Source organism: Symsagittifera roscoffensis, chromosome 1 (genome assembly GCF_963678635.1).
Source record: "Symsagittifera roscoffensis chromosome 1, txSymRosc1.1, whole genome shotgun sequence".
NCBI lineage: Eukaryota > Metazoa > Xenacoelomorpha > Acoela > Convolutidae > Symsagittifera > Symsagittifera roscoffensis.
Window position 1 is genome coordinate 54,336,428 of NC_087062.1, and position 13,288 is coordinate 54,349,715.

The 13,288-nt window shown below is 37.7% G+C and overlaps 1 protein-coding gene across 5 annotated transcripts in view; it reads right to left on the minus strand.

Moving 5' to 3' along the window:
- Positions 1-13,288, minus strand: part of LOC134845746 (inversin-like) — a 54,576-nt gene that overhangs the window by 23,183 nt on the left and 18,105 nt on the right. For all 5 annotated transcript variants that reach the window (XR_010162762.1, XM_063862835.1, XM_063862826.1 and 2 more), the window contains exons 7-8: positions 13,062-13,210; positions 7,896-8,082 (exon numbers count right to left, since the gene is read on the minus strand). Coding sequence is in view for 4 of the 5 variants with exons in the window: in XM_063862835.1 (XP_063718905.1) it covers positions 7,896-8,082; positions 13,062-13,210 (336 nt within the window). In the remaining variant the exon portion in view is untranslated. The remainder of the gene's footprint in view (positions 1-7,895; positions 8,083-13,061; positions 13,211-13,288) is intronic.

Below are 13,288 nucleotides of genomic sequence, written 5' to 3' on the forward strand. Positions count from 1 at the left end.
CTTTCATAGTTGCTGTTAGTTCTTAAACAGGGGCACAACAGCGGTTCGCCGTGATGAGCTGTACAGCTCTTGTGTTGGTCCTTTCCCCCGTGGATAAATGGTCTTAATTAAAATGCATATTCTATACAGAATCAATTTTCAGATATAATACATGCTTGGAGGAGCATTCGGATCTACTTAAGTTCCATTTTTCTGAGCCAGTAAAAAGCTATTTTGATACTTTGACATGCATTTGTTTCATTTAAGCCTACCTCTCTTAGTAGGCCGATAAAAACTTCTCTCAATCTCTCTTTAAAAGTAAAAAGGATTGATCTCTCTGTCCAGCAACATTTGATGAACTAAATTTATACACTCAAATTCATATTTCGGGATCAGCTCGGAGCTTATTATGTCATTATCCAACCAGACAAAAAGAAAGCAATAATCTATCTGATTCTGCTTCAACCCAGCTTGAAAAGCATTCAAAGTAAATGATACCTAAATGAGAAGAACGACTGAACAAATTGAAAAGAATATTTTATGCGAAAATTTCGCGTATTTTATAGATCTAAGTTTATTTTCCATTCCTGGTGTGGAGCCATTTTTCATAGAAATGAACTTATTGCAGGGCTATAAAGAAACAGCGCAGAGGTCATATCGAAAAATCAAATGTAGCATTAATTCACCGGGTATTTTTCAAATTCTAATAAGACTAACGGGGTTCTTTGGACCAATCAGGGCCCTCTGGTCAATTCTGGCGACTGCGACCCTCAATTTTGGTTCACCAACTAAATGAAAGACAGATTCCTCACAAAGCTACTAGTCCCGCATGGACAACTTCACTACTTGTGCATTAAATTATTAAATATTTAATAGCGTATAAATTATGCATTTCAAACAACTCTTGAAATATACTGATTTAACACTTTCTCAAACCGAATTATGATGGCCATCCTGTTGCTGATGCAATTGCTAGTTTCTAACTAATTTATTAATTCAATTGCACGGTTGTAATTACGTCCATCTTTAGCAGAAATTTTTGATTTTTTTAGAGACTTCTTATAGATCAAAAAAGAAAGTTAGAGTAGTCCCTTGAAACGTACTACCAATTTAAATACCAAGTTTTACCTCCTTGTTAAAAACTGTGACTCAATAACTTGAAAACTCTTTGAAATTATGTAACCTCTTACCTGATGTATAATACGTAAATAACAGTAATTTACTGCTTTGCATAACTTTTACCGTATACAAAGCTAATTCAAGTTATTCGAACAAAAGGCATGAAATTTTAAATTTAAAACGCGTTTTTATCAAATTGCGTTGACACCTTTTGCTTAAAAATTTAGCAGAATTAATATGTTGCAATTTAATTTGCGAAATTAACGCCCAAAATTTTACCCCAAAACGGATCATTTTTGACTTTTTAGTCAAACAAGACTACTCGTATCAGGGCGAAACCCTGAATGTTCCGACTGCCTTTTAAGGTTTATGGAGCAGTAATAACATTAAAAAATTAAATGTATTAAATTAAATTTTTTTTCTCTAAAATTTGAAATTTTTCAATGACAATCATCCCCCAACACGCCATACTAAGTACAAAAGAATAGATTTCGCTCCTTGCAACAAATCAATTATGGCAAATAAGCTTCTTTCAACCAATTTGGAACAATTTCTAAGACGGATTAACTCTCCGCTTACGCGTTAATTGCGCGAAATATATCGCGCGTTAATTGTCCCAAAATGGCAATCTTTAAACCCTTATAACTTTAGGAAAAATGATCACAGGTGAAATATCTTTTCAAATTTAAGTTCAAGACAACAATAGCTTTTGAATGATATTAAAAAAATCCGTCAAAAACGGATAGTTAAAAAGTCGAAATTTGTCTGAAGAAAAAAAAACCCACCCCCAGCACAAATATTCGGTTACTTTCGTATCGAAAGTCGGAACAATAATAACACGTATTTATAACAGTATTGAAGGCCTAGTGTAGCCTGGGTATTCTGGGGTGGCTAGTCAATAAGCAGAAAGATCTAAAAGCAGAATAGATCTAAGAGCAAAAAAATATTAACTTTTACAAGCTAATCGGTAAATGGTCGGTAAATTATATGAGAATTGTCAAAATTACCAAAAAAAAAACTAATATTTTATGCATAATTTGAGTAGTTAAATCAAGAGTTAAAAAAATTCAATTGAAAAAAATGAAATTATTCCTTTCATGCAAGATTTATTCATTTTCTTGGTATTTTTGACGATTCTAATAATTGTGTTATCAATTAGCCCGTATAAACCAATTAAAAATAATATTTTTCTGTTTTTCTGCTCTTGGACTCATTCTGCACTTGGACCATTCTGCTTATTGCTCCGCCTCTGTATTCTGGCATTGTGTGATTGGCATCGACTTTTGCCGGCAAACTTGAATGTCAGTTATTCCGCAAGTACAACCGCCGACTATGAGACAAAAAGGGGGCTATTCTCATGCGCGAAGGACCGAATGGGCAAAAAAAATTTGTGGGCCAAGGACGGAAGACAAAATTAGCCGAAAATCAATTTTCAAAAAGAATCAATTGCCATTCAATTAAAATGAAATAAATGAAGCAATATTTTGCTTTTCTAACGAAATTCTTGAAATATAAAGTTTGTCGCAATTCGGCGGCGGTCAGTGACAATTTGAAATTTTTGCATATTTCTTTCGTGTATATAATTGGGCAATATCAATACTCAGTCCCTAGAAACGTGCGAAGGACATTAACTTTCTTTCCAAATTTTGAATAACTGAAATCTGATTGGCTGATTTTTATTTTCACGCATTCGGTCCTTCGCGTACGAGGGATTCCACCGGACAAAAAGACACGAAAGTTTGTTATAAATCATCCTCAAAATGAGGATCAGACAGTATATTGGTATATTGTCTTGTTGAAAATATGTTTTATTTGAGAAAGCCCATTAATTGCAATTAATTGCATTAATCAGGGGCGGATTTAGGGATTCGACCCCCTGCCGACCCAAAGGGTCCCCATTTGTACTATTTTCCAATATACATTTTTGGTGATAGACCCTAAGAACTGTCTAAAGACGCCTTTGGCGCCAATATGTACTAATTTTGAGGGGAGAGCGCGCGCTGAAAAAACGCAAATTCCAAAAAGTGCCTAAAAACGCCTTTTTTGGCCTGCATTTTCCAAATTTCGCCTGCGGCGCAGAAACTTTGGCCAAAATAGGGACAAAACAGTGCTTTGGGAGAGCTCGAAAAATCAATTTGGTCGACCAAAAAAAAGTTCGACTAAATTTTCGAAAATTTTTGAAAATCCCCCTTGAAAATCCGTCCCTGGCATTAACTGATTGATAGAAAGCCCCCATTACAACTAATTGATTTTCTTGAAAAGAACTCAACAAACTAATTTCAATTAATTTTTGAACATCCCTGTTTCCAATGCTATGAACAAAATTGGATATTGTGCGATAGCTTAGGTTATTCATGGTGCAAGAGCAAATGGTTTTGGAACTATTATTTACCCTGCATGACAAATTTTATAGTAAACAAGTTGTTTACATATTATTTATTTGAAAAAACTTTCAGAGCACTAAGATGCCATTTTCCGTTTTTTTTCAAGGCTCGTGTTGGTCTATATAATATTTTGGGAGAGCTGGAGAAATCTTTTTTGAAAGACCTAAAAAGGTCGTTGAAATTTGAAAATGCTTTTTTGACAATAGCATCCCCCAATTGAGAAAATTTTAGACCCGTCCTTGGTTTTTGTGGTAATTTAGCAACAAATACTTGATAGAATCTCTCACGTTGACGCATCTTTTGGATCTTTTTACTAATTCCGCCCAAATTTCTTAATTTTGCCATTTAGTAATGTTCAATGTAAAAATACTTAAAAACACTGATAGCACTGGTTGATTTGCATAATACAAATTCGTTACTAATCTTAAGCCGACTTCAAACAAGGGCGAATTTGGAGCCGATACAATGGTGGTCATTTTTTCCCTGGAGTTGTTTTATTTCTAATCTGGGCAAGACTATAGGGCGTATTTGAAACAATTTTGAGTAGTTGAATCAAATTAACATCCTCCTCCCTTATCTCTCCCCCTCCCCCCCCCCCCCTCCCAAACTCCCTCCCTCCCTCCCTCCATCCATCCATCCATCCATCCATCCATCCATCCATCCATCCATCCATCCATCCATCCATCCATCCATCCATCGATCCATCCATCCATCCATCCATCCATCCATCCATCCATCCCTCCCTCCCTCCCTCCCTCCCCAAATAGACCAAGTTATGGTCCTCCACCCCAGCGTTCATTTTAATTTATATCTACTTAGCGCTGCATGTAAAATGCTCTATTCTGATTTGCTGAAAATTCGAACTCACAACCAAGTTAACATCTCCTCCTTCCCATACGGATTGGGGGGATATTAACTTGGTCTGCGTAGTTTACCAAACATTCTTCATTAAAGGCCATTTCGGCTTATTTATTATTTGATTTAAAATTGTGAACAAAACATTTTGAGATGGTACTATTATTTGATTGAGTTACTCAAGCCAATCAGATAAAAGCAAAATAGTTTCAGCTCAAGATAATGAAATACTGTTTTTTGGACGGAATACGTAAAAAGACCTCATATTTTAACTAAACGTATCGAAAAATGAACAAGGATAGCCGGTTAGTGCAAGTTGCCCAGAATATTCCGACCATAGTCTAGAAAAATACAATTTTTTAAAAAAAATTAGTTGTGTTTTTTTCTGCCCGGTGTGATAAAAGGATCTGAATTAAAAAACTAAAACAAAGAAATCTTTGAGAGTCATAGTTAAATAAGCAAAATTGGACAACAGTTCTGAAAATTTAGACTTGGTAATTTTAAGTAAATTCGACTAATAGCAAATTCGCTGTGTATTTGACAAAATCACCTTGCGTTTATAGAGGTTTAGAATTGTACGCTACGATAGTTTAATGATCCAGTTGAAAACTGTTATCCGCAGGTGAACGAACTTGGAAAATCAATATTTTGAGAAAAATCAGGTTTTAACCTCTTTATCGATACTTTCCGAAAAACCGGCATTTAGGTCTTGATGTACAAGTAACAACAGCTTCTCCCTCTCCAATGATATTTATAGCTTTCATAGAGCACGAGCATGAAATCGGCTCACTAGGAGATGCCAACTTATTGAGATCTCGGTAAATCCACCTGTTGCCCATGGATTAAGAAAGGCTAAAAAAATTCTAGACACAGCTAGAGGAACTCAAAAATTTTAAAGCCGGTCATCTTAATGGTTCTATTTAGGAACACATACAACCTTAGTAGACTAGGCGATAAAAACTTCCAGGTATTCAGCGCTAACAAATACCTTAAGAAAATAGTCCTCAACCCGGACTTTCGGAAGTCGTTTATCGGCTCCCGCTGAACACAGAGGGTCAAACTTTTTGGATATGATAGATAATGGCAAGATAATCGTATGCCAAGAACTGAACCTGACGATTGGATTGGAAGTTATTAGTGTTTGAGAAGAATACCCCTGAGACCAGAAGCGGGCAATTGACGCAAAATAATGAGCGAGTGCATATTGAATTTAAGGCGGCAAAAGACAAAAGAAGCCTACCCCTAAAAGAAAGTAAAGTGACCCAAACCCCTCCGACGACCCCTTCCGGTGTTAAAAGCCATCCCACAGGATTAGTGACAACGGACTAAAAAAATGGGACAAATTGGGTAGTAATGGAATATGAACTAAACTTGGTGCGTAGGATCCCTATGGGTTTATGAACTCGCATTTGGAAGATTAACCCCGGGTGACCTATAAATGAACTTAAAGCGTTTATGACCAAAATTGCAAAAAAAAACCCGAGATTAACACCGGAAAATGGCGTAATTCCCAGCCCCAACCCTTTAAAATCGGAAACGGTGACCTTACTAATTAGAGGTTAGCCTGACTATTGGGAAATCAATCAGAACGTAAAGGGATTTAGCTTTTATATTGCGTTCAAGTAGTCTATTGAGTTTAAGTGAAAGTAGGTAAACATTGGGTTGAGCGTTGCTACGATGGCTGAGCTATTATAAGAAAGACAATTAGACCAAAGCAAACAGTCCCAGAAAAAATGGGTATTAAGTGAGTGAGTGTGTCAAGGAAATAACTGCTCATAAACAGTATGATTGTACGGAATATTCATTTAGCTCCCTAGGTAGATTTTTGGTGCAATTAGACCCGTAGCGCTCGCTACCGAATGAAATACGCTCTTCAAAAAGCTGGAGGTTAGGGACTGAAAAAGAGTATGGGTGGGAATTTTAGAAGCTTGAAATGCTGGAAATGACCGACCTTTAGACCTAGGAGCGCGGAGCGCTAATGTGATAATTAAATTAAATCCTTGGGAAGTTGTTTAAGTAAACATTACTTTAGGTTTAGAGGTGAAATCGGACATGCCATTTGTACAACGTAGTAAGGGATATCTATGGTGAACTTAGCATTCATAACTAGCGCCGCCAGGGACAAACTCTCAATAGATTCTTTGGAGAAACAGTATGTAGTTGTTTCTCATAGTTAGGCAGAGAAAACTTGCGCTGTGAGAGCGAAGGGTTAGTTCTCATAGTTAGTTAGAGAATAACTTGCCACTTGTGAGGGTAGTTTTTCTCCCAAGCAAACGTGAATACGTTGAGTTAGTGAATTCTCAAGAGTGAGAGATAGTGAGGTAAAAAAATAGCTAGTGTTAACGGGAATTTCAATTGCAACCTGGCAATTGTGTTGACTGATCGCGTACCTTTTCCTTTTGATTCGATTACTAAGTTATAATATGGCCACTTTGCAGCCCTCTGTATCTGGATTTATATTCATCTGATCCAACTTAACCCTTTCGGGATTGTGAGTGGTACTGAATCTCGGTCAACCCGCTGAATTTAGTACCCAAGGAACTACTTTGCGGTGTCATTAAGAGAGCGAAAAAAATATAGCAAGAGAACAAACCTAAGGAAGCAATTCCTCAAAACTATATAAAAAATGACTTAAAACAAAAAAAAACAACATGCAACAACTTTTTGAGTTTTTGAAACTTTTAACTCCCAAATGGCGCTAAACACAATCTTCATTTGATTAAAACTAAGTTTTCACGGCCTACCGTAAGCAACAGGAAGCTATTTTTTGGAAAGTTTTAACGTCGTTCGAATTGCAAATGAAAAGACTTTATGATACATAACTCAACCCGTTCCCATGATTATTTGTGGTACCTGATTTTGCGTTGAAAACAACACATAGCCAAAAAATTAGATGGCCTTAAGCTCTTTGAACTTGTAGAACAATATATGTTTTTTGGTTAAAATTAACCCAATTTGAGAAAACTGGATCAATAGATAAAACTTTTATTTCGCTGCGAAATCTGATAATTAATTTCCGTTTTCGAAATCAGAAGTCAATCACGTTTTTCGTGGCCTTCACAATTTTGCTGTTCGATAGAGGAGCTCGCCCTCCTTTTAACAATAGAATAGCACTGAGCTTTAAGAGAAATCACAAACCGTGAAAACTGAAATTGAGCGGGAACAAATTTTAAGACCTTTTCCTGAAAAAAAATCAGCAAGTTCTATATAAGAGTACTCGCTACGTTCATTACTCTTAAAAAGAAAGAAGAACTAAAACACCCGAATACAAAGTTTCTCCCCATTTTTCAAGTGGTCGGAACAAAAATTATACGTAATGAAATGCATACGTAACGGTACGCCACCCCCTTTGCTAATATGTGGTCATAAAATCACTTTTTATCAAAACTTTGCCCGAATCTCAGAAAGTTTTGCCAAATATGGTCGTTATGGGGTCTCAGCAGAGCTCAAAAACTTGAATCGCCGACAAAAGTTTCCATCTATATTCCAGCTCTCGTCGACACTAACTTGGTTCAGCAGACTAATCTAAATGATGATAAATTGCGGGCTGCGTGATACCTGAGCGTCCTGTAGGTTGGGGTCTGCTCCGTGTTGCACTAGGAGTGAGATGCAGTTGTTGAATCCCTTCTGGGCCGCATACTGCAGTGGAGTCCTGCCGAGGTGGTCGCTGCAGTTCACATCCACACTCTGCTGCTGGCCCACCACCAACAGCTCACACATGCGCAGCGAGCCACCATAGCAAGCCCTTAATAGTATAGATATGCTTTCTTCAATGGCATGCCCCTGATCAAGTTTACATCTTCCCCTCTAAATAGATTAAGTTAAGAGCCTCGACGTCGACACCTTTATTTAATTTGGATTACATACAACTGCTTAGTACTGCGAGAAAAAACTCAATTCTGATTGGCTGAAAATTCCAAATTGGAGCCAACTTCTAACCAATCACCTAGAACGCTTTAGGGTGAGGATGTTAGCTTGATCCCATGTTACTTGCAATAACTATTACAATTGTAGTCTGCACGGCAACATCCCTACAGCCAAAGAGACAGTGGTTTATTTGTCAAAGAAGCAATTGCCAATTGGCTGCATCTGAAGTTGTTATAATAACAGGTCGTGTCTGGCCTTGGCGTTTAAACATTCCGTTGGAACAGATACGTTCATTTTTTGATGTTTTACTTTTAACTGTTTCATTTATTTGCTTATTTATATGTTTTAGTAATTTAATTAGTTTTAGTTGTAACAAAGGAACAATTCATCGTAGAGCACCCAAAGAGTAACGGCTCATCAAACGTGAGAATCACAGAGTTGATCTACCAATGCCATGGAAAGACTGAAGTACTGTATTCCGTTAAGCTATTATTGCGAATTTAAAAAAAATCGGTAAACTTAGTAATCCAGAAGAACGATACTACCCTCAAATACCAAAAAAAAGACGATGGAAAAAAGAAGAAAATCTACCGAAAAGATGGAATACAATTCCACAAAAACCGAGACGAAACGATTCAATGCAATGAGAAGGGAGGCAGCCGACAAGAAACTCCAGTCAATGCTGTACTTCATTCTTTGTTATGAAAGCATACGTATCTTCAGCCAAAAATTGCCAAAATAAAAGTGCTCAAAACTCCGCTTGAAAGTTTCTGAATACACCTTGCAACCACCATTGTCAGAAATACAATTATCACGTTTGAAAGACAAAAACTCCTATAAAGAAAACAGAGGCATAGAAAATGAGCAGTTCCGGGGAGCTTTGGTCAAAATGGCCGAGTAATGTGATATATCCGCTGACAAGAAGAAGGGATAAACGACAAATTCATAAAAATTTTGCTTAACTGCGACATCGAATGTAATCTTTTAACAGGAATACTACCTCCGGTGAAATCCTTAAATGTGGCATCCATAGATCCAAAAACATCACCAATCATCAAGATGACAAAAACGTTTCTTTACTTTTGAATCTAGTGGATCCTCTGTAAATATTAAACAATTTACCGAGCCGAAGCTTCGCTTCGCAAACAATAGCGAGAAAACGACGAAAACGCAAATCTATTTTACTAATTCGAGAAACTAGTCTCGAATTAGTAAAAATTTTGCTATTTGTCGGTTTTGAACCGGTGGCCTCCAGACTGGGAGTCTCAAGCCCTTCCCTTTCATAGGCAGCCGCTTAACAATAGTCAACACAGAGTCGAAGCTGCGCTCCGCAAACACTAGCAAGAACACGACGAAACGCAGCCCATGCCTGGGGAAACGAACATTATAATTAGCCTAATAATCCAAGTAAAATTCCACAAATTTTATCAAAAAAATTCGAACCCAGAATACTTTTATGTAAACGAACTTAAAAATTTACCAAAAAATCAAGTTTTAACACAGAGGCGAAGCTGGGCTTCACAAACACTTGCAAAAAAACGACAAAAAAGCAGCTTTATGAAGTGAAACAAGAAAAAATAGAAACATGCCTCGATTAAATAAAACTTTGCTACGTATCTGATTCGAACCTGCAGCATCGAGATTTGGAGTTTCACGCCCTGCCGCCTCGGCTATGAGCACTTAACAACCCACAAACACAAGCCACGAATAAAGCAGCTACATATGCTAATAAATTGCCAATGCTATGCAGTAAATAGGCAACAAATACAAATAGACACAATTTGGCATGTTTAAGATTGTAATATAACAAACTGAATGCATCCACGCTAACTTTGCAATATAATATAATAAATATTTGGAACTAATATTTGCGACTTACGTTAGAAAAAAAGAATAGTCGTTCCATTAACACTACCCCACTAAAGATCGCGGGTGTAATTATAAGAATGGGATATACTTCACAACTGTTCTGCTTTCTGAGGTATCCCTTGGCAGATTTCGTTTGAAATCTTAAGGTTTCCCTCTCAAACCTACACTAATCGAAATTTTCTGAAAATGGTGTATATAATTGGTTTGAAAACAATTCATCATGATTATTATTAATAATCTGGTACCATAAAAATTACACTAGTAAGAGATTAATGGATGTTATTGAACAAAAAGTAAGATCATAAAATTTACGAGGTGCCTGGGTAACCATAGGTCAACTGACTGTACTTCTGCAAGAAGTTGTATCATAGACAATTGCGGGGAAAAACATCACTCTAATTTACACAGGAATCAGGATAAAACTGCGCAGCGGCATACTCAGAAATCCAACAATATCAATTTGGAAAACCAAGTGAATGCGAAATCCGGTTTGAAAAACCAACTTCAATTTATGCCCATAACTTTATTCAACAACAACAAAGCGGTTCCTTGCTAAATAAAATTCTTGACAAGTGCAGTAGCTGTTCTTACGTCCTGAAATGCACAGCTGATACCTTACAGTGTAAGACCAGTCGAACAGTTGAATTAAGCATTCGTGGTGCTTTCAGTGAGGACACTGTTTCGTCAAATCTGGTTCAATTACACATTGGGCCTTTCAACTCTACTTCTGCTACGTTTATCTAAAAACAGTCTACTCGGTGGAAACGTTCAACTTCGATTTGATAGATGTCGCAAGACTGAACAACATAAGTTCCCGGTATGACCATCTACGACACATAGCGTTTCCTAATTCCGTCGACAATTCGGTACACATTCTACTCGGCGTCCACGCTTTCTGGCATATCGCAGAGAGGGAACATTTGAAGGGCCCTAACGACAGTCCGTATGGAGTGAGCAACTTACTGGGATGGACGATAACTGACCCGCTTCACCAAAAGTCTTAAGATGAGTAGTGCAACTATCATCTAACCAAATTCAAAGACATATAGCAACACGAGGACGCTTCCTTAAATGAAATTGTTGAAAAATTTTAGAAACTCGAAGAATCCTGCACAACTTCGAACGTAACTAAAGGACCATTTTCAAGCAAACATACTAAGCGATTAGAAAATTATGAAACAAAGCATTCAACATGACGGAACTCGCACCGATTCAATTTGCTTTGGAAGAACAACATAACGATGACAAACAACTACGTTGTTGCTAAAACTCTTCTCTACAAGCAATCACAACAAGCTACTTTCCCTGACACTATTAAACATTTAACTAATAATGAAGCCTTGGACAACAAAGATGCTTTACTGCCATACTCATCACTTATGGATGATAATCTTATTCCTGCGCAAGGACGACTGAGACATTCACGAATGCCAGGTGCAACTAAGTACCCCATTGTTCTGCATGTGAAGGAACCTTCAATTCAACTTATGATCAAAAAAGCGTATCATAAATGCATGCACCTCGGCACCGAATTTGTACGACATTACTTGCAACAAAGCTTCATAATTTTGGGTCTAAGAAAAGCCTAGAGACACATTCGCCGCCACTGTTTTTTGTGCCGCCGCTTTCAAGGGTGATCTACCTGGACAGCGCTTCGATGAACCGGAAACTAATCCATATCCCTTCAAGAACGTTGGACTTGACTACATCGGTCCATTCTATGTTGGTGAAAAAGATATAACAGAAAAAACTACATTTGTCTCTTCATTTGTTTAACAACGCGTGCAATCCATCTGGAAACTACCGATAATTTAACAACTGAAAATTGCTTTACAGCAAATCGTAGATCCATGGCGCGACTTGGGTCTCCTAAACTTTTTCTTTCGGATAACGCAGCACACTTTGTCGCCGCACGTTAACAAATCATGAAACAACCTTTAAATATCAACGAAGACGAAATTGCAGACAAGCTTCAGCTGAAGTCAGTCGACTGGCGTCTTAACCCACCATCTGCTCCTCATTTTGGTGGGGTGTGGGAACGTCTTGTTTTGATCATCAAACGAGTCTTTCTATTGAATCTAGGATCGGACAGACTTTCCAGGGATCTTTTTTCAACTATTGTAGTAGAATGCGAAGGCCTCATCAACTCAAGACCACTGATCCATGTAAGTTGCACCATAATGACATATTACCAATTACTCACTTCCTACTTGGGAGCCCATTCATTTATGCTCCCGCAGCTTCATTCTGCGACCAATCAAATTCCAACAAATTAAGCAGCAAATCCTGGAAGCTAACCAAGGACCGACTAGACAGCTTCTGGAAGCGATTAAAGAAAGAATACGCTCCAACACTGATCAAACGAACCAAGTGGAACCAAAAAGAGTAAAACATAGAAAAACAGGACCTCGTATGGATTCTCGAAGTCTTTACTCCACGAGGCATATGGCTCCTGGGTAAGGTTGTTGAAACGTTTACCAGTCCTGTTGGCATTGCGCGCTCATGCGTAAGCAAAAACGCGTTAGGAACACTTATGGGGACCGCGGTGAAATTACTTTAGCTTTAGTAGAACCAAAACCAGATTTTTAGACCGCACTAGCAATTTTAATACGAAGCCCTAACCCCTCTGGTCTCGGTAACTATTGCCCCTCCCCGAGGATATTCATGATGTGAATAATCTTTAACGTGAATTACTGGAAAAAGCGGTGAAATCCAGTGCATAATTAATAAATTATTGGAGTGCTATTAAAATTTTGGATGATATAGCAATTGACTTCTGACAAGTTAACGAAGTTAATTCAAGACACATATGAACAGAGTCTTAAATAGATAATAAATATTTTCAAATTTTGAGACAATCAGTACTAATCTAATGATATTGTCAACTCTTTCGTTCTTATCATCTACCAATGCGGTCTTTATTTGAGAGGGCTAGAATATTTAATTGGAATTTAAAGAAAAATCTGGCTATTTTGTGCCGCTTATTACCAATGCAGAGGGTATCTGCCCTCCCTGTCTTGGTGTTTGAGTTTGGCCCCGTGTTTGATCAGCAGCTGGGCAATGGCCACGTGACCCAACTCAGCCGCCCTGGCTAGAGGAGTGAGCTTCATGTTGTCAGCTGTCATCTTACAGCCCACCTGAAACAGTATTCAGCTAATTGAAGGCATGGAAACCAAAATTGCGTGTATATGAAGAGAATTATTCATTCAATCATT